Source organism: Molothrus ater, chromosome 4, assembly GCF_012460135.2.
Source record: "Molothrus ater isolate BHLD 08-10-18 breed brown headed cowbird chromosome 4, BPBGC_Mater_1.1, whole genome shotgun sequence".
Lineage (NCBI taxonomy): Eukaryota > Metazoa > Chordata > Aves > Passeriformes > Icteridae > Molothrus > Molothrus ater.
Genome location: NC_050481.2, coordinates 40,447,674 through 40,469,674, shown reverse-complemented (window position 1 = coordinate 40,469,674; position 22,001 = coordinate 40,447,674). Strand labels below are relative to the sequence as shown.

The following is a 22,001-nucleotide window of genomic DNA, read 5'->3' as shown; positions in this document are numbered from 1 at the left end:
AAGGAGGAGGATGGAGGAATAAATGGTGTAGGAGCTGAGGCAATAGAAACAGGACCCGCTCTCCACAGGGGGTTGCTCCATGGCAGGTGAAGTGCCTCATCATGTGGGATGCACAAAGGGGGACAGCCACGTATCCCCATTGCCCTGGAGAGCTGCCAGAGACAGGCTTCAAATGAACCCCTCACTGAAGGACCCCAAAAACCAGAGGAGCTCCTGCTTTGTGTGTCACAGAGTTTCCCCTGGTGCCCAGGGGACAGTGGCATTCAAGGATGTCTGAAGCAGATGGCCTGGGCACATCTGAAATTGTCTGTGGTACCCTCTGATGGAAATGGCAAGGGATGAGGTCAAGGGTGGATTTTCCCAAATCAGCTTCAATGAGCTCCAATCCAACAGGTAATATCCAGCCAAGTTTCACATACAGTGCTTCATTGTTCTGGTCAGTTAATTGTCTCCAGTGTTCACTGTTCTGAATCAGTCAAGAAAATGGTAGTTTGTCCCATTGAAAATACAGCAAATAATTCAGACACATGACAGATTATAAGGACATTCCATTAGGAGTACCACTGAGGAAGTGTGAGCAAAATTATAAACAGTGCTATGCAAACAAACTGTGTATCAGTACAAGCCAGAGCTCCTCATCCCATTTGGAAAATGATGTCCCCATGATTTTCATCACAATTGCTCAGTGCTGTTCCTCACACGTCTACTCCTACTCTGCCTTTCTCCACACATCCAGTGTGTGTGAGGCATCACTGGGACAGAATTTACCTTCTACCAAAGTGCAGGCTGGGGGACTGGTCCCATCAGTCTATTCTTCTAAAGTAGTTTGTTGATAAAAATCTCTTTCCTGTTGTGAATTCTATGGACTATTTCTCAGAAAAAGCTGTCAGCACAGATCATGATACATTACTTTTTTGGTTGGTTTTTTTCACTCCTTATCCATAGGAAAGGTGTATTCCTGTTAATGTTAAGCTTTGGCATCCTTCTAGGAAGATGAGCAAACAGTATTTTATTTGAGACTGCTGATAAAAGGGCAGAGTAGACAGGTTCTTACCAGTCTCAACTGGCAATAAATAAAAAGATCTCTCTAGTGAAGAGCTGCTCGGCCACTTGCTTGGCTCTGTGAAGCTGAGTATTCTCTTCTCTCTTGAAAAAAAAAAAAATTCTTGTTTTGTGGGACCTATTTCCAGCACAGTGTTGACAGCGTGAAGCATAGGAAATTTTCTGTGTAAAAGGAGCTCTCTTTCTGTGTTCCCCTTCAACACTTGCTGCTTGTCACCAGTGTGGGTCATGACAGTCCTAACAGTGCCATCCTAGCCAGAATGCCAAATAATAAGGCAGGAGGGCAGATTCACTGTAAGAATGTACCATCCACAGTACCTCGGTACCTGGGCACAGGAAGTCATTGCAGCACAGAAACCCTCTCTGGCCTAGCAGCTTTTATATGATAAACACACCCTAAGACTGAATAACTTTTATAACAAGCTCAGCATCCAGGGTCTCAGCCAGGGACAAGGGCCCCAGCTGGCCAGGAACAAACCCAGCCTCAGAAAGCAGGAATTTTTTGCCAAAAATGCTGCAAGGGTGGGAGAAAGGATGCAACCAGAGAGAGCCGTGAACACAGCCTGAGGCTGTACTGAGCACACCACCAGCAGCCACAGGGTGGAGACGATCTCTGCCAGCACTTTTCCTCTCTTTGAAGTGATGGTAATGGGCTAATTTGGAACTGGCAGTGGGTAAACAAAGAGAAGATATAAGATGAATCTTATAGAATGATCTGAACCTGTTCTGCATCCCCCTTCCAGTTCCCCTGACAATCACAGCTAGAAATGGAGAAGCTTTCAAGTGATGTTTAAAAAGTTTCATGTACCAGCATGGCAGAGCCAACAACAAAACTTCCCAGCCTCCAAGAAGGGACAAGAGGAGAAGAAATTGTTTGGTGCTCATCCATTTTCTCCTGTAATCTGTGGTGACTGGTGACTGCAGCCACGTGCAAACATCTGGGATGCACCACAGACCTTCTGCTGGAGAGAGGAGATGGTTTTTTGGACACAAAATAAGTTTGGAGACACTTAACAGGCCTTGCAAGGGAATGAACAGCAAGCTATTGCATGTATGATAAGAATGGGGGGAAAAGGGAGAGCATTTTATTCTAAGACAAATGTGGGTGCCTTGACGGTGACCAAAACTTTCAGGAGCAGAAACCTGCACACATGAGGAGGGGGAGGCTGATAGGTTGAGACAAGCAATTATGACTTGTGTTTTAGGGGCCTCCCTGAGCAGAGGGGAATACCTCACCAGGTTTGCAAGATATGCCTAGTTCCTACCTACTGGGTGAAGGGTGGCAAGTTGTTCTTCAGGCCAGGAGTTAACCAGGAGTGAGGAGGGGCCACTGCACTTGAGCACAGAGAGGAGGAGTCCGCATGGCAGGACTGCCAGATGGCTCCTACCAGGATCTCTCTCCATCCTTTCCCACAGGGCTTTCAGGACTCCACAAAGAGGGCACCTCCAGGAAAGCCAACCTCTGCTTCCCTCAGTGGCTGCACCATCTCCTGGCCCCAGCTGGGCATCACTCAGGGACACCAATGCTTACAGTACCACCACAGACACCTCAGAACATTCCAGTATCAGTTCCTATTTATTTTAAGTCTGTATAAACCATGAAGGCAGGCACATGTAGTTCCCCACCTCAGCTGGCTTTTGGGAGTTCAGGATCCTCCAGCCTCCCAATAATGCAAAGAATTTTTTCTTCTGTCTTGAACTGATATTCCTTCTCCAGCTGCTGGTCCTAACTGTGAATCCCCTGCTACTGAAGAACATCCTCACATTCCTCTGTCCTCAAGTTTTCCTCTTTATTTGGTGAACTCTCTCAGGATTTTAAGCCCTGATATTCCAATTCCCTCATCTTCCTTATAGAGAACAGTATCCACCCTCCTTCTCTTCCCCTTGAGTTGCAGAGATCCCAATTTGGAAGAAATCTGGGCAGAAGCTGGTTCCTTCTGCCTGCTGACCCGTCTGTTCATGGAGACCCATGCCAGAGTTGCACCCCTGACTGCATTATCCATGGCACAAGGCAGCAGTCAGGAGACACAGAATTCACATAGTACATGCCAATATAGTCTAGAGATTATACTATTATTTTTATTTTTACCAAGAAAGAAAGAAAGAAAGAAAGAAAAAAAAAAATTACAAAAAAAAAAAAAAAAGGCTGGCAGGTGAGACTAACTCCCTTGCTCTTCTCCTGAGAACCTGGTGGTCTCAACTGACTGGACCTGACGACCTGCTACTAATCTAGTGTCAAAAAAGGCAGCTTCCTCTTCCACAACATCCCAAGCAACTCATTTTTAGAAAGAAAAAACAGTTCTGAAACTGCAATGGTCTAAATATTTTAAGGCAATTGTCTTTCATTAGTTTCTGGATCAAAAAAGGTCCACACATCTCCCAGCAAGTGTTTTAAATGCAGTGAAAGAGCTTTTCAAAGCTGTTTGTCATTCTGTACAGCTTTAGCTTTCTAGGATTTTTTTTTCCTTACTTCTGTGTGCAAAAATGAGTGGGTTTCTCCCTTTGGTTTTCTTCCCTGTGATTTGGTGAAACTTGTTTGTTCCTAACAGCAAAGCATGAGAGGTAATTGTCTCTTGATATTGGGTTCTAGATAACAATAAAACCATAAAGGCAAAGGGGTCTACCTTTAAGGAGGAGCAATAAATATATTGCCTGCCTTAGGTCTGAGGACTTCTAGTTTCTTCATCATGAATTAATAATAAATCTCCAGGGTCCACTGGCACCTACTTACATATACAGCACTGTGGTTACAAGATAGAATAACTTTCTTTGTAAGTAAGAAGTAACTGGGGATAAGATGGGACACTAGTCCCATCTAGATGGGACAGAGCCCATGATGCTGGGAGGGCTCTGGGGAGCAGTCAGCCTGCCAGGTGCAGGAGCCATGGGACAGCAGAACAGAGCTGAGGAGCTTTTTAGGTTTCCTTTTCTACTTCATGGGCTGGAGGTGTCCTCCTCCCCCATGGGGCAAGGCAAGTGGAGAGGGTTGCTCTGTGGACTTATCACCTCTGTTCCTCAGGCTGGTCACCAGGGTGGCCTCGTGCACTTGCATCATGATGGACAAAATAGTTCCTGCCCCTCTCCTCCTGCCTGCCCTGATGCTTGTGTCACAGCACTCCTTTAGAAGAAAAGAAAAAAACATACTGCTTTGTCCAGGTTAAAAAAGAAGAGGGAAAAAAATAGGTGGTTACTGTTTTACTGAGCTGTGCCAGGGTCATGCTTTAGGTGAGTTTTACAGCTGGACCAGTTACAAGTATCTTAAAGTCACCATCAGCTTGTGTCACACAGAAGCACATTAAACTGCAGCAGCTGGATGTACAATAGGGCTGCTCTGACAGCTTCACCTTGGGGCCAAGCCAGAGGCTTGCACTAAACTGGACAGAGAAGAGCCTCTCCCTCAGCACAGCCTCCTCATTAATTAATTTTAATGGGCTGAGGGGCGTGAGTGGCAGCAAGGGGCTGGGGCCCCACAGCCCTTCAGGGAGGAAGCTGAGACTGGGGATTTGGTTCAAGGCTACTGAGCAAGGAACAGCAGTGCAGAGGGAAGGGGGAGACCTCACTGTGGAGGCAGGGACATCTACCATCTGCCATAACCAGAAAGTCAAATGTCCCTCCCTGCTGTCCTTTTCCTTGTCACTGCCCATAATCCTAAGGCACACCGTGCCCAAAGGTTTGCACTTCTGAGTTCCTAAGTTTGCAGTCCTGATGGCCGCTGGCAGTCACTGCCCAGTGGTACATGCTCAGTGTGTGCAGGTACATGGGTCATGGGTGGGGTTTGCATTCAAACCCTTCCAGTGCACAAGCTGCCCTGTTAAGTTAATTACTTAGGTCCTCATTTTCCAAAACCCAGCTAACAGGACCCAAAAAGGCTGTAGTGCTGTGGCTCTGCTCCTGATGTGCATCCTCTGGTACAGAAGTTTCATCAGCAATTGGTGCAGCCCATCTGTGCTGAGACTGCAACTGGAGCCACAGCACAGAGTCACAGAGTGTGTGGGCACCCAGGACAGCCCTTGCTGGAGCACAGCCCTGCTTCATCTCAAGTGGCAGTGCTGCTGTACCTTCTGGCCTCTGCATGAGGAAAGCCCATATCCACAGGAGAGGCCCCTGGCTCTTGCTTGTCCTCTCACTACTGGTACACTACGGAACACACTGGGAGCTGCTACTTTGCAGCTTCCTGCCAGAGTGACCCTCTTTGGTACTTAAAAGGCAACCGGCCTAATTTACCAGCAACAAGTACAGGGACAAGAAGAAAGAGATTGAGAGAACTCAAAACAAAAGGCTTCAGGTTTCCCTAAGCAAGCAAGCAACCAACATATATAACTATTTCAGTGTATGCACAGCCATGTTGGTGAATTTATTTACTGTCGTTGCTTACTTTCACATAGCTGGCAGAACAGGGTTAGGTTTTATGTGCTTATTAGGATGAGAGAGAAGAAAAAAAATGTTAAATAAAAGTATGTGGGATTTCCCGTTCCTTGTCCTCATTCATCACTTCTGTGACAGCTGGGCTAAAAATACTTTGTTAAACATGAGGACCTATGGGCATGAAAGGAAGTTGCTTATAAATGCAAGCTCAGCCATCTCCACACAAAACAACAGGCAATTATCAAAGCACCAGCATCACTGACTGCTCAAAACCCTTATCTCTTTAAGTACCAGCTATAGTGAACAGGAGTGTCAGAGCCATGGGCTCCTTCCCTGCCGTTTAGGACAGGCTAGTAAGTTGAGGCCATTTTCTTCAAATCCATTCTGCAAAGCACAGCTGAATAGATTGCTTTTTTAAGCATTTACCTGAGGCCTTGCTTGATGCCCTGAGGAAGACAGATGTGACCTGGTGTTCCAGTACAGTTAGGGGTTTTGTGTCTTCTCTTTCAGCCCTCAAATCACAGAGATGCTGGAAAGAATAGCACATAGTCTTAACAAAAACCCCAGGAGCAGCAGACAAAAGGAGGAAGAGAACAGAAAGGACTAAAATATGGGGGTATATTTACATTCCTAAACATTTTTAAAATTATAAACTGCAACAGCATGGCCTGAAAGGAAGTGCTGACAGGAGCACTGCACCTATCCTGAAGCAGCTGACCACCTTTTCTTCTCTAAGGTCTCTCTAAGGAGCAGGGAAACTGAAAAAGGGAAAGTAATGGAGAAGTGGAAGATTAGGCTCTAAGATTAGAATGAGGTTTTGAGAGGGTAGGATGAGAAATGGGCCAGAAGAACCCTCCTGTCAAGTAATATGTAGGGAAATAAAACCCCAACCTGAAGGAAAGCAAATGTCAAAAAGAAGCAGAAGATGAGGGGATTTAATAGAAGAAGGGTATTATAGAAAATAAGTTATAAGGAAAACAACAGACTAAAGAAACAGTTGAGAGGCTGATGGAGACAAAATCTGGAGAGAAGATCTTTAAAAAAGTTATCTTACAGAGGTAAGATATTTGTAGATACTGAGGGATGTAAATCTACTCAGTGCTCTCAGCAGAAAGGTGTGACCTAACAGCAAGAGAGTACTTCTTCAGCCAAGCAGTGGCCCTAGACTTTTTCAGTATATTACAGACCATGTTTGACAAAAAAGATGTCACTTGATCAAGATCTTCAGTTTACCTGTCAACAGAGTAAGTATAAAGAGAATTCAAGCCAGGCTTGCAAGCAAGTTTTAAAGTGCACGGTGTGGTAACTTTGGACAACAGTAGTTTCTTTCTAATTAATGATTCGGCTAATTTAGCACCTAAAATACAAGCACACCATAAGGAGAGAAACAAAAACAAAGTGCTCTGTGAGGGGAAATAGTGCTTGCAAACTTCTCCAGTAATACTGAAAAGGCCTTGAAAGTTTGAGTCTACAAAAACCCAAAATTGACTTTGCCTGTGCAAAGCACTAGTGCTGGCATAAAGCCCTAACCAAACCCTGTCTGGTTTGGGGATTTTTTTGCCCCTGTAATTCAAAATGCACAATTTCATGAATATGAATTACAGTGGAAGCAGATGGATGAAGGGGAATGAGCTAAGACTAGGAACAGTGTGGTATTAGTATGTGCCATTAGCAGGTGACAAGCCAAGGTGCTTCAGACAGCACCTATTTTCAAGAGATGCTGCTCTGTTTTTTATCTTATAAATGTTGTAAATTCTCATAGCTGACCTTGGCAAACAGCAGTTGTCATGACACAGCTCTGGCAAATCTCCTGGACTCTAAACTTTCTCCAAACTTTCTTCCAGGTGGTGGTAGAAGGTTGGAAAATGATACTTGCATGTTACATTCTCCACTTGGGCCTTTCCAAATAGCAGCTATCAGTTTTCTTGAAGAATGTTAAAAAAACTCCTTCCTAGAACCCTCTCTCTTGGATGCACCAGGTCCTTCTTTAGCTCATGAGGATGGAGAGGAGAGGAAATGAGGGACCTGACACCCGTTGCCCTTGGCATCAGGAGGTCCTAATGCACTTCTCATTTCTTGGAGCTTGGGTGCATCTCAGCGGGACACTCACATTCAGTGGAGATCACTCTCCCCCTGCAGCTGTCAAATTCACATCCAGTCCAAGCCAGAAAAAAAGGTGTATTTTCTCTCTTGCACTCTTAATGGCCCAAAGAGCATTTATAAAGTACAGGGGAACACAGTGAGTTGTTACAGTGCTTGTTTATCTGAGGTTTCTGGTTTGTTGTGCAAGGTTTCTTAAGTGAGGGAGAGAAATGGCATGTTAAATGGAAATATAAGTATACTCTCTAAAAATCACCGATGAGTGCAAAGAATCCACTTAGAACATATAACCAAATGTTATTTAATATCTTAAAAAGTAACACAATCCAAAATGGATATTTCACACAACACTACATAAACAACATGAACACAATATTACCATATGGAGGGACTTTCAAATATAGACTTACAAAAATCCCTGTCCTTTTTTTTCCTTTAAATTATTATACTAAGCATGACAAGTAATCATCATTTACAATATGGTACACTGACACAATAAAAACCATGTTACAAATGTGCTGTTATAAATCAGTAACGTTAGGGAAGACATTTCATGAACTGCAATTATTTCATATGAAATACTATACAATATAAACAGAACATCCATCTTGGATGACCTTTACAGCAACCAGAGACCAAGTAATTTTTAAATTTTTTTTTCAGTGCAAACACATTTATACAAGGCAGTCTTGGCTGCAAAACTCCCTTCTAACATACAGTAAGTCCCACTTGCATTTATTAACTCATTTAAACCTAATGCAACAGCCACATTCAGTCACTCACAGAAAATTACCTGCAGAATTATGATCCCTTTAAACTTAAAATCTCCTCCACACATAAAAGTAACATCTGTGCCAATTACTCCAAGGGCCCTTTCATACATCTGGGTGGGTATCCTTTGGGTGGCTCTAACCGAGGGCAGTGCACCACGTGGAGAATCACCCTTGCAAGGCAGGGCACGCTGGCGGCTGGCCCGGATCCCGGCTGGGTGGCTGTGCATTCCAGCAGGGATTCAGCCCAGGCTGCCCTGCCTAAGCCAGGTGCATTCCAGCAGGGATTCAGCCCAGGCTGCCCTGCCAAAGCCAGGTGCATTCCAGCAGGGATTCAGCCCAGGCTGCCCTGCCAAAGCCAGGTGCGTCGCCCTCTGCTCCGTCTCTGCCTTTAGTGTCTCGGGGCGGGGGGAGGAACACGGAAACCCTCAGCTCAGAACTGAGCTTCAATGGAGTTAACGACCCATTCCCATCTCTCAGATCCTCAGAGATCAGGGGAGTTATGCCAGATTCACACTCGCATAACTGGAACCAATGTTTAGAGCGCCACTATAAAAGACATGTGATAGTCCCGTTTTCTTCTAGCACCAGCTTGGCTTTTGGTGGGTCCACTGCATGTGTCTCATGCAGTAATGATGCACTTTACTTATGCTGGGGGGAACATTTTAGATATATAGCCTTTTTTTAAAAGAATTTTGTAAAAAATAGAACTTTTCTCTCTAATACTGTACAGTTTTCTTCAGAAGAGCAAAGAGAATTGTAAACTGTGGGTATGACACCAGATTAGGAGTGCTATTTGCTTTCTCAGCACAACAATTTGAACAAGTGTTTGGGAAAAGCACTAGAAAATGTATTTGAAAAACAAATTTTTAATTAACATGACTGTTTCTAAAACCACTGCTGCCAGTACTCATATGACTGCAAAATTGTTTTTGGAACTGCTAATCCAAGAGTGTCTACAGGGCTGTAAAGTAGTTTCTTGCTTAAACAAACTGAATGCGTCAAAAGAATAATTTCAAAATATAAACATTAAACACTTTGGTTAAGTTACTTCAGTAACTTTAAAAAAGCAACTAGTTAATAAATTAGTCTGCAGACTCTTAGCCTTTGCTTTTTCCAATGGGTCCAGACAAAAAGTAGGGTCAGTGAACTCTGCCTACCTCACAGGCAAGTGCTTTGAGACCCTCAGGCAAAAAGGTGTGATTTAAGTGCAAAGTATTACCTGTGTTCATGATGGCCTCTGAATACTGGTTTGCTTGTTCTCTTTCCTAACAATGACTACTGCTGGCAAGCACTTCGGCCACGGTTTTAATTAAAATGTTTGTTTTCCAATACATTTTTATTTTTAAAGTTGAGTGAATGTTGTTTCACATATAACAGTCATTTTACAGTGGTGCTGGGAGTCAAATGGCTAATGATTTCTTCTAAATTTTAACTGAAATACTTAAAATGGCAAAATTAGCTCAACTGATGATTGTTTATCAATCTGCATCAGGATAATGGTACTAGGATTGCTGAAAGGTGTTCATAAATCGGGATTTGTATATAATGCGACCTGTTTAGGTTCAACTGCCACTTTCTTCCTTTGGTTTTTGGAAAAATCTTTCTTTCTTCCCTCTTGAAAGGTGGCTTGTTGCAGCGGGCTACTTTTCAAAAGCCAGCTTAATTTCTCTTGGAAACTTGCCCATGTTCTTTGAACAATAGGCACATACCTCGAGTAGGGACCCTAATACTGCTCCCAGCAACATCAGTGAAAGGCTGTTGGTAATTTCTATAGGAGCAAATGTTTTAGATGCACACAATCTAGAGACCAGAGTGCACATCATTAAAGGAAGAGTTGTTTTAACACCCTTGCCAGTTCAGAGAAACCATGACGTACTAATGTTGACAAAGATGGAGGCAGAACAGGGCCCCAAGTATCTGAAGGCTGCCAAGAAAACACCCAGAGTGTCTTCTGTTAAACCCCAAACTGTCAATCATATTTCACAGACTGTAGATGTTTCTAATTTGCTAAATTACAAATACATTTTCAAGTTCTACCAGGCAGAAATTTTAGCAGTAACTGGGGCGAGGATGGAAGGTTTCAGCCTCCCTTTCACTTTTATCCCAATTATGCAGCCTTGTCAAAGTCTTAAGTGACTCATCTGAAAGCCATCTTCTTAACATTGTAGAAGGAAATTGTGGCAATGGAAACATGATGACTTCATATGCAAGCTTTGACACACAAGAGAACGCCATGACCTAATGCTTCAAAGTTTCTAATCTTGCTTTGTACAATACACTTTTCATGTTGCTGCATTTCATCAAATTCATGGAGGTAGTTATATGTGTAAAAAAAATTACCATAAAAGTAACATGTTGTATTATAATAATACATATTAAGTGTGCAAAATGCCGACAGATTTGTGTTGACCCTTTACAGTTGAACACAACACAGATTCAACCTAATCTAACTCTGTAAACCTTTAAATTGATACATTAGAATGATAGATAAGCAACCACATAATACAAGGCTATGATTTCATCAAAGGATTAGGGTGACATAAAGCACTCAAGCTCCACTCTCGTGGTTTTGTTACCAGAACCTCAAGATGGAATTTTCTTATTTTCCATTGTTGATTTTAAAAGGAAAAAAGAAAATCAAGATTAGAACGTTTCTATTTGAAACTTCTGTTTACATTCCATATTCCAAGAGTCACATTAATATTGGTACAATGCCATGTCAACATTAATATGACATTTATGTTGTCTGCTGGTCTCTGGGAACTTTAGGAAATAACATACTATACAGTTTATAGGTATGTACTATCACATTTTGTTGGAATTATGTCTTCTGTACAACCAGCTGCCTGCACAAATTCTGATAAGCTTATGACAAACAATTATTTCTCCAAAGGTGACACCTGTTTCTGCTCTTCACATTTTAATACTGCCATTAGTACTTCAGATCATCACTGTAAATTTTTTTACCATTTCAACATTTCTATTTACTGAATTGATACATAGTACTGATGTCAGAGCTCATCTCAGAAACAAAATCACAGTCAGCCACTGCATAGTATATGACAATTCCCCACAAGAACTCTGACTCTACAGTTCGCATGGAATAAGTACGGCTGGAGTTACATATCGAATAAGAAGATGCATCATGCAAAGCATTATATGGTGATTAGAGCACATCTTGGAAGGTATGATAAGGCAGAAAGCTAAAGGCCAAGTGACTTTGATAACCAACCAAAAGCACAATAGTTTCCTTTATGTGCACTGAAAGGTCTTATTGCTCCTATGAAATGGAAATTATACACTGAAATCAATGAAAACAGACCTGTGCATTGACTGTGTATTCTTGACAGAACTGATTGTGTCCAGAGTTAGAAAGCTGTTTCATAAGCAAATGATCTATATCCCATGGTGTAACATAAGGCTGAATTGTCAGTAAAGATTTCCGATCACAATAGAGAACATAAGTGAAGCTCAAATGACTTTGTATACAGAGTAATAAATGTCACCAGAACCTGATGAAAATACTGGGTTTTCATATGTACAGTTGGGTTTCATACCTGTGTACTACAAGAGCTAGACAGGGTAAATGTCCCTTTTCTATGGAACAATTTGGGCTGTTGCACATTTTAGTATCTTTGTTATTATTCCACCAATTCGTCTGTTCTGATAAAAAAGTCAGTTTGTTGCACTACCAGGTTGCATGAGCAGAATGTGACCCTATACCTAAAGTTACTCTTGGAGTTTAACTATCTGTAGAATTTACTCTGCAGTAATTAGCATAGTACTAATTACATTGGAGTAACAGTTTAGGGAGAGCAATTAGGATGTACCGTGCCTGCAGGACTCAGATTTCTACTGCAAACCAAGTGGACACATTGAATTTCTAGAAACCAGACATGTCCATAAAATGGTAAATTGCAAATAACATCCACTGAATAAAAAGGCCAGAAGTTTATAATTCTCTAAATTTTGTTCTCTGATAATCATTACACTGTATGCTATTTTTAATAGCCTAATTTAGGCACTCTATTTAATAAGCTACATAAAATAGTTTTAGGTCCTTCCACTAGAAAGAAATCAATTCTTCAGGCCATACTTGTCATTTATATCATAAAGTATATTTTTGTTCCAAGAAATTAGTTATCCTGATTTCTATATTAATGGCAAGTTGCAATACCAGAAGTGACACAAGAATTAGATTATCTTTTTAAAATAAGTGAATTATACTGAAGACATTTAATATATTTCGTGTCACTCCACATTGTGGCTCCATGACAGTTACATCTTTCCCTTCCCTCCCCACTCCCCCCACTCTGCAAAGGCCCACCTCCTCACGGGTGACTACGGAAGGTCAAGTAGCAGGTCTCATTAAGTAAACATCTCTTGTATTTTTGAAACAAAAGGAGGAGCTGCCTCCCTTCCCACCCTCCATACCTAGAAAAAAAGCAAATCAAAACAAACCTCAAACCTCCTTTTACTCGCTTAACTAGGTATTTGTAAAATTGTGTCACAAAAATGCACAGTGAAAATGACTGATTAGTATTAATAATTCACATATAGAGCTGAGGTCATGACTTGTCATGTTTGGCATTGTTTTTCCTCATGGTGATCCTGGCTGGTTACTTTCAGCAGTGGCTCAGTTTATGAAGAAAAAAATGATGAACTCTGCAGCAGAGTTTAGCCTCTGACCAGGGGCATCACACATCTGTGGCATTTTTTAAATGAAGTTGGCAACTGCATGGACATTGAAAATGCAGATTACACTTACAGTGTCTAGACTTTCATATATGTGCTCAGTTACAATTAAGTGAAGCAAAAAGTGTACATATTATCCCTACTGCTATTCTGTTGCTACAGAGCCGCAAATGTGAAAAGCAATACTTTGAAATAAAGACTTCTTTGTTGCCCCTAGTCTACGTAGCAGCACAGTTTAAGTGAACACTAAAACTGTGGTTGAGATGCTTGTTTTATTTTTCCCCAAAGATGTAAACATCAGTCCCAGTGTCGTAAACTTTGCTGTATAGGATGAGACAGACGATCTGAGGCAGGCTGACTATCAGACACTAGTGACAGAAGCTTGCAGGCAGTTACCAGGTTTCTGCAGTTTCTCAGCTTCACTCGTGGGTGGGTCTGCAGTGGCTCGGAAGTTGAACGTTGGGCCTGCGCCGCCGTGTGCAGGGCTCAGAGCGGGGTTCTGACGTCTGTTGCTTTCAACAATACTTGAAGTGTTGGATGCCAGGCTCTCACGAGTACTGGAATGGAAAAGAAATATATATACACACTCATATATGACATGCCTATAGATCTATGGACCAGACAGGAAAGGAGAACAGAGTGTTTTATAATGGGTTTCCTGTGTTTGTATGTAATGTCACATCAATGAAACATCTCATTTTGATAGAACACATATGTTACTCCCAAAATGTGTCCCAGAGGTGCTCAGCAATCATCATACCGTAACACAGGTATAGCACTAAGCACAGCTCAAACTGTCACAAAGACTATAAGCTGAACCAGTATCAAGCATCTGGATTTTTCACTCAAGGAAATAGCTTCCATCTTGCACTTGGAATGTGCTAGTTTTCTTTCCTAGCTGATGCAGTTTTGCACAAAGTAGCTTCATCAAATCAATTCTGTGACTAGGCAGAGTTAGGACAGCAATCATATAACACAGTATCCTCTGTTGTCTCCTCTTCTACCTATGTTTTTGTACGCAAAATACTAAATAAAAGTTTTACTTTGCATTAAACCCAATGCTTCTAAACGCAACACTTCAATTTTGCTTTGCAGCTGAGATGATCACAACTTAACAAGACAATGAGAAATCTTAACTGCCTAGTCTGTGATCTTGCCTTGGACAACTAGTGCTGCAATTTCATTCACAAAATGGACAATGTTCCTTTAGTTCTAACATATAATTTAACCACAAGAGTGACAGGACACTTAACACTTTTAAAGATTAGGCCTTTTAATGATACGTCTAATTATGAATGCAGAGAAGCTTGTATTTTAGTCTACAGCTTTTACAAAGCTCAGCCATGACATGCTAAGGGTACTTTCATCAGTACTTCTGCTTCTGTTGTCTTTACACTAATAAATAATTTTTGATCTCTAAATAATGTGTGCCTGTTCAGGAACAGACTTGCTTTCAAACATCCATGTGGCCCCCTGGTCATGTATCCTTCACTGTACTCCTACTTTTTGTAAAATGACATCACCACTTGCTATGGAGATGTTTCACAGAATAGATTTAGAGGACTGAATGCAGTTACTAAATAAGCACTAGAAACGAGGATACTAATGACAAAAGTTTCATAGTCAGTTTAAAGTCAACCTAAATTTACCTGCTACTGAAAGGGGCAGTAGCTCTTGCCTGCCTTGTGTGGACCTGACCCTGCCACATATTTCTGCTGCTTCCCTGACTAAGCCTTGCAGGCAGCCAGACAAATCAGGGACCACTCTCAGTTAAATACTAGCCCTAAGAAAAAATAAAAAATTAGTCCTAGCATCAAGGGAAGAGTAGGAATGCACGGCTTTAAATGTGGCAGGGGAGTGCACGGCATAAGGGAAGGAAAAAACACTGTTCCTAGTCATCAGGACAGACTTAAATAATCTTAAACTGACTGAGTCTGGAAAATCAATGAGGCTTTTAGGAGAACTCTCATAGATCTTTTAAACTGGTCGAAATGGATGGTACTGATATTCTTCTGTCAATGATTGTTTTATATTCCATAGTTCCAAAGAGCTATGGTGGGTGACACACAGAGTAAATGATTCCTGTGAGCTGCAATGATGTATGGTGCACTTCTCTTGCTCATTTTTTTATTCCTCTTCCTCTGCTTTTTAATGAAAACAGATGCAAATCTCAGTTTTCAGAGATGATTTAGTATTGTATCTTTTTTTTTTTTTGGGACCACCAATTCCAGATCTTCAGACATGCTCAACTCTGATATTACAAAGTGACCATTACAACTTGTATACACAAAAACCGCATTGAAAATTTTGCATGCAGAGTAATGTCAAAATTAGCTTTCTTTAGGTGACAAAGGAGCAACAGTATTATATAAGCCCTAAAAATAAAGGAATAAAATTAATCGTGACAGCTAACATTTCCTATATATAACTTGCATAAAAGCAATGCATGAAAAATTGTGAGGTTTTTCTTCCCAATGATGATTAATATCTTCACACATTTTGCACACAAATACTTTGGAAGTCAAATGACCATTGCAAATCTCTTTAACTGCAGCCATTTCATTCTGATTTTTTTTACTGTCCTTTTTTTCAATTTATCAGACTTTAAAAATGTGTTTTTTCTTTTATAGTATGAAATTGGTAATTTTGATTCCCCAAACAATGTTGTATACTTCAGTTTGAATGAAAAGATACCACCCCACCTCAGGAAGCAGAGTTACATAACCAGTGGAAGCTAGAAGAATATACTTGAGGAACATCACTATATGCACAAGCTGTTTTTATATTCTTCCCATGGCATCTTCTGAAGGACATTGTCACACCTAGCTGAATCTTACCAGATGGATGCTGGATGGCTACTTTGTATTTCCTGGAAAAGGGAAGTGGAGTACCTTTTTTATTATAAGGTAGGATAATAATAACAACATGGTACTTTTAGCCAAAGGGCTGAACTCACCCTCAGTTCAATTTAGTTTTGGAGACTTATGTGAAGAAGTGACCCAAACTCAGCAAAATCCCCAAATTTAATTATTTTCATGCAAAGCTTATCCAAAAGCTTTGAAATATCCTATCCTAACTATATGCCAGTCTCCCAAAACAAAATACCCTATAGAATGTTTTGGCTTGGTTGTTTTTAAGCTTACTTTATGTGACCTTGCCAAAAAATGGTATTTGTTAATAAGTAAACAATAAAATTTAAAAAAAAAAGGATGTGTGGAACACAAATGTAATTGAAAGTTGCTCATCTGTTTCCTCTATGATTTAAACAAGGTGGTATAGCAGCACTAAATCCAGTATGTTCACCACATCCTGTTCTCTTGCTAGCTAAGTTTAACATAAACAGAAATTTTAGCTTTTGTGTAAATAATTAGGGAAGAAAATGTCTACCATTGCATTAATCAGAAACACGAGTTTGATATACAGCTAGCATACAAAACAGTAGTCCAAGAACTGATATTTAATCCAGCTGCCACCCTGTCCTGGAGGTGACTCTCATACTCTGGAGTGAGACAGGCTGAGCAAGAAGCAAACACCACAACATACTCCCCCACAAAAACTGACTGCATGTATAGCACTTCAACTACTGGAAGACATCGCATTTAAAGAAGAAAAGTGCAAACAGTTTCATACAACAGTTCTATGTGAGAAAGATGTCAGGCATCTGCAGAACAATCAATAACATAAATTCAAAGCCTTCTCAAGCTTCTTTTTTAGAGCAGACTCAGTGTTAATGGTATGATTTACTCAAATAATTTTTCAGCTTTTTTGCCCAGGAAAAAATATTCATTCATTAGAATCTCACTCTAGCTTGATACATCACTGCAAGCGGCATCAGGCTCTTGAATTTCTCTCATCATTAACATAAGAGGGAGTAACCATCAAATGCAAAGGAATTTCTTCCAGAGTGACAGGACTTAGACTGAAATTGAAATTTAGTCCTGTGTATAAACAGGACATCCTTCACATGCCTGAGAACCTTTGCTATTGATGTAAAAAATATATATACTCCTGAGGAATAAGAACACCATTTACAGGGGAAAATAAAAAAAAAAGTGACCAAAAACCAAACCAAACCAAACAAAAAATAAAAACAACCCCAAAACAAAACAAAACAAAAAATCCACAAAAAAACCCACCAAAAAAAAACCCCCACCAAAAAAACCCCACATTTTTTTCACATAATATAAAATCAGTCTTGGAGGTTTTATTTTTAAACACAGGCAATAAATAATTTAAGCTTAAGTAAGCCACTCTAAGAGAACTACTACTGTACATTATTTCTGTGTTCTTAGAGTCATTGTTCTGAACTCTGATGAGTTGCTATGCAGGCCAAACAAAACAGGTCATGCTCCGTTCCATCAAGGACTGCCAAAGGTCAGACAGACAAGGAAGAAAGCTAGCATAAAGGATTCTTAACCTGGAAATGAACTTTTGAAATCTCCAGGGCAGGGCATGCACCAACAACTCTCTCCTCCCTACATTTCTAAGACTTCTAGCACACTGAGACTTCCATGATGCCTGAAATCCTTGGAATAGTAATTACTAACCAGCACCACCACATGCAAACATCTGGACTCTCTTCCCAAGTATCTTAGACAAGGCACCTCTCTCTCAGCAGTGCTAAGTCACATCTCAAATATCAAGTTCAAATATCCTGAGCACTTTTAATTTGTAGGGGGAGTGGCTATTCCAGTTTCACCAGCTTGAAATTGTGACTAGATACACTTTCAAAACTTTTGAAGAAAACAAACAAGGAAGCCCAAACACAAAACAATATCATTTGGTTTTCTTTTTGGCTGAGCCAAAGATTATGCCACCTGGTCATGCCTAGTCTTTCCATTAGTCTTGTTGACGGTGCCTTAGAGGGAAAGGGAAGAGTATACAGGAGCTCATCCCTTTTATTCTAAAAGCACACACAAGTTTAATATAGAAAAAGAAGGATACAGGGAGGTTTTCAGCAAACAGAAAATGAACTAATACAGAGTCAATGCCACCAGTGGTCATTGGTTTCTCACTGTATGGTGGGAAACCCACACATCTGAATAGAGGATTCCAGAGCTGTAGAAAAAACACTGTCTGAAAATGTGTGAAATTTTTAAATACAGCCCTACATTCTGTCACCAATATCACACACCCATAAAACCATAAATGGAACTTCCTAGTCTGTAAAGCTGCAATGAATGTGACAGTCCTACCGTGGAGAGTTGAACCCGCTGTCCACAGTAATGCTGCTGCTGTCCATGCTGTCCAGGCGGGCTGAGTGGGTGGCTCTCTGGTTGTTGCTATTTTCTGTTTCCTTTGGGGTGAGAAGAGTAAGATTCTTCTCAAACTTACGCTGCAGATCCCTTTCCTTTTCTCTCTCTAGGAGCCACTGCATGGTACCAACATCATCCCTGTTCTTTTCTTCCTCAGCATTTTTGTTGGTTCCTTCCTCTGAGTCATCATCATCAGATACATTGTAGTAGTCAAAGGAGGCCTCCTGGTTCCCGGTTGTCTCCTGCTGTCTCTGAGAAACAGGCATGACTTGTGTGACTGAGGTTACCATCGCTTGTTCAAGTTTCTCACATCTGACAGGCAATGTGTCAGAGGGGGTCTTTTGATGGGGCTTTAGCAGAGGGGTGTTAGATTTATGATAACTATTCACAGAAAGAGTGTTGTGCAGAGGCTTAAAGAGTGTATCCTTGCTAAAAATTTCTTTCCTTTTATCAAGGCTGCTTGATTCAGTGCTATGGTGCTGGACCAGCCGCCCGTTAGCAATCACCTCTGGAGTTTGGCCAGCAATCACTGAACCACTGCTTGGGCCCTTTGGGGACTCCTCCTTGTGCACACCAGGCTCCCTAGCAATATGTTGAGACTGTCTTTCTGTAGGAGTCATTTTTTTTAGCCCATCTGTCCCTGTTAGCGTATCATGATCCTCTTTATTCTTTCCCAGTGGTGATGGAGCGGTAAGCACAGTCTCACTGGATGTGTTGCACTGAAAATAGTCATCAACTGCAGATTTTGTTGTGCAGGAGTTGAGCTCACTATATGATGGCAAATTCTCTGTAGGCTTGCCTTGTTCCAACAGGCTACAAGAACTGGGGGTTTCTACACTGCCCCCAGCTATTTCAGGGATGCAAGTCTCTTTGTAGCTTGCAGATGAAATCAGAGCCCTTTGATGACTGAGCGACTGAGATGGCCTTAAGGTACTATCATCAATGTAGGTTTGGCTAGTTGTTTGGTCATCTGGGCTACAGCCTTCACCTATATCTTCAGGTGTGCCTAAAGTAGCTGAGCCCAGAGGTCCCTTGGAGTTATCCATGGATCTAGACCTTTCTTTAGCCTTACTGGACCGCTCATTCCTTGATCGTCTATCCTGTGTATGGCTGTGGCTCCGATGGACCTTGGAGTGGGAGCTTCCCCTGGAAGGTTCAGGGAAAGGCATTTCAGTTCTTCTTTTGGCCAGTTCACCAGACACATCCCACTCTGGTGTCATGGGAAAGTGAGATTCAATCATGTTAGGATTGCTGTGCATTATATAATTATCTCCTTTGTGTTCTATTATAAAACAGCCTTCCCGTGGGGATCGAGTCAAGGGATCATAGAACTCGTACTCCCTTTCAGCAGGTATATCCAAATGAGAGCCATCTGATGGGTCTCCTTTGGACACCCGGGTCTTGCTGTGCGACCTCGATTTCCCATGAGACTTTCTGTGATTCCTGCTCTTTTTACTTCGTCCACTGTGGTGAGCTGAAGACCCTGCTTTGCTTCGTTGAGCTTTTTCTTCTTCAAGTTTCTTCATTAGTGCAGTGTGTCTCATGACATTTTCCACAGTCAAGTCTGGGTTAATGCGCCTAATAATCTCCATTTCTACCTCTCTAGGTATAGTGGTAGGGGTGTCCTCATCCCTTAGCGGCCACTCCTCTGGAGGAAACTGGGCAGAGAAATTTGCCAACTGTTTGGTCTTATCCTTCTTAAAACTTAATCGGAATAATTTGAGTCCAAATTTCTTAGACTGCTTTTCTACATCCTTAGGCTTTGTGAGTGTCTCTGATTTATATGAAAAATTGACAGTACTTTTACTTTTCTCAGTAGGTGGGACCTGACATAATGAAGGAGGACAGTATGAGTCTTTACAGTCTTTTGCTGATTTCCTCTGCAGGGTAGATGCATGCATGCTGTGCATGTCTTCTCTGCAACAATGGCAGGAGTCGCAGTGGTTTTTGGGTAGTGTTCGGTCCCTGACACATCCCGAGGTGGAGGGAGTTATAGTTCCTTGTTGTGGAGAGGTACATTGAGACCTGTCAGGTATCCTCTCATCCAAATGGTACCATTTACTGTTAGTTCTTATGAGAGATGGTGTTATAAAGTAAGTCTGTGGGGTTACAATGAAATAACCATCCGGAGTTGGGTATATTTTCCTCTCCCGTACAAGCATGTTCAAAGTATGTCGAAGGATTTCTGGACTGGGTGTTGGAACTCCTAGAAATAACAGTAAACACATATCAGGAAGTGCATAAAACTGTGTAGGACTCTCTAGTTTCCCCCTTCCCAGCAAAAAGCTAGTTTTCCCAATGTGCAAGCTGGAATATGCTGAACAAACATAAAGCGTTTTGTTAGGTATTCTCTTCTCTGTTTATTTCTCCACTTATCTCTACACTTCAGACATATCAATTATTAATTAAATAGTAGGCCATTAATAAAGAGCTAAAAAAAAACCCCAAGAGAAGCTCTAGTCACTTCCAATGTGCAGGTGACCTTAAGCTAAAAGATGGAATCACTGAAAATCAGTGTCAAGAGAAATATTCTACTTTTATTCTTCTTCCAACAAAGCATTTATATCCAAATTCACAAGAACTATTCTTATAACGCCTTGTCACATATAAAGCAGTAGGTATTTGTTACTTTGGATGACTAAGCTGCTTTTCCCACAGAATACTACACAGAAAAAAAAAAAAAGTTCCTCAAACTGTCCCTTTATCACAAACCTGATTTAACTGATTTGCTCTCCCATTAAAATATGTTTCAACCACATCAACTGCTTCAAAACAGAGACATTCTGAATGATCCAGTTCATCTTACCCAGAAAGTCTTTTCCATCAGACTGGAAATTACAGATTTAGGTCCCAAAAATTTGCTTCTCAGAGTTCCTTGTCTTTCAGGTGAGATGTGTGGGACACTATCTAAGTGCATGTATTGCATACCAAGAGAGGGATGAGTGTGACTACCCCACACCAATGGCATATGATACACTTGGCACTGTGAGCCAGATCCTTCCCATTACCAGTGCACCTGCCGGATTCAGTGATGCTTGACCAAGTCTTCAATACTTCATTAGATAAAACACTAAGTTGCATGTTGTGTATAGGGGTAAGTTCCATCTAGAGCTAAGGAAAAAACAACTTTACTTCACAAACTAGTTTTAAAAAGTTTGTTCATGCTGAATAAAAAATTAAAATACTTCCATGTTATAAGTGGAAAAAGCTATCTTCAATCAATACATTTTTTTTAACTAAAAAGCATTTTAATTCTGAGTATTACTCTGGTTTACATTTTTAGAATGAAGGACTTTTTTTCAAACATTTGGATGCTCTATTTTAAACAGAAAAAGTTGAAATTATTTATTCTGGGTCTTAGTTTTAAACAAAAGTAATTTAGGGGAAAAAAAAAGAATCAGAGAGCAACTTAGTTTGGAAGAGAACTCATGAATTAATCTGGTTAGCATCTCTACTCAAATCCTGGCAAATTTAGATGAGGCTGGTCAGGACCTTGTCAAGTCAAACTCTGTCTTGAAGAATAGTATTTCAATGCATGCAAAAACATTTCAGTGAAGCATATGCTTTTTTACAGAAACACTTTATGGAGAAATCTCAGCCGGGGTACCTGCCCCAAACACAGCATCTCCAGGGGCACACAGTGTCCAGTCACCAACTCTTCTCCAACATGTCAAAGGCTGGAACCTGTAAGCTCACTGATCTCCTGGTGACAGCAACACCCATTAAAAGCAACAAGAAAAAGAGAATTTGG

At 41.1% G+C, this 22,001-nt stretch overlaps 1 protein-coding gene across 8 annotated transcripts in view; it reads right to left on the bottom strand.

The window, feature by feature from the left end:
• Positions 1–7,812: 7,812 nt before the first annotated feature.
• The window catches only part of STOX2 (storkhead box 2), a 143,925-nt gene continuing 129,736 nt past the window's right edge, over positions 7,813–22,001 (bottom strand). For all 8 annotated transcript variants that reach the window (XM_054514572.1, XM_036381832.2, XM_036381835.2 and 5 more), the window contains 2 exons: positions 18,191–20,456; positions 7,813–13,552 (listed from right to left, as the gene is read on the bottom strand). In XM_054514572.1, coding sequence (XP_054370547.1) covers positions 13,357–13,552; positions 18,191–20,456 — 2,462 coding nt within the window. In that variant the 3' untranslated portion in view covers positions 7,813–13,356. The remainder of the gene's footprint in view (positions 13,553–18,190; positions 20,457–22,001) is intronic.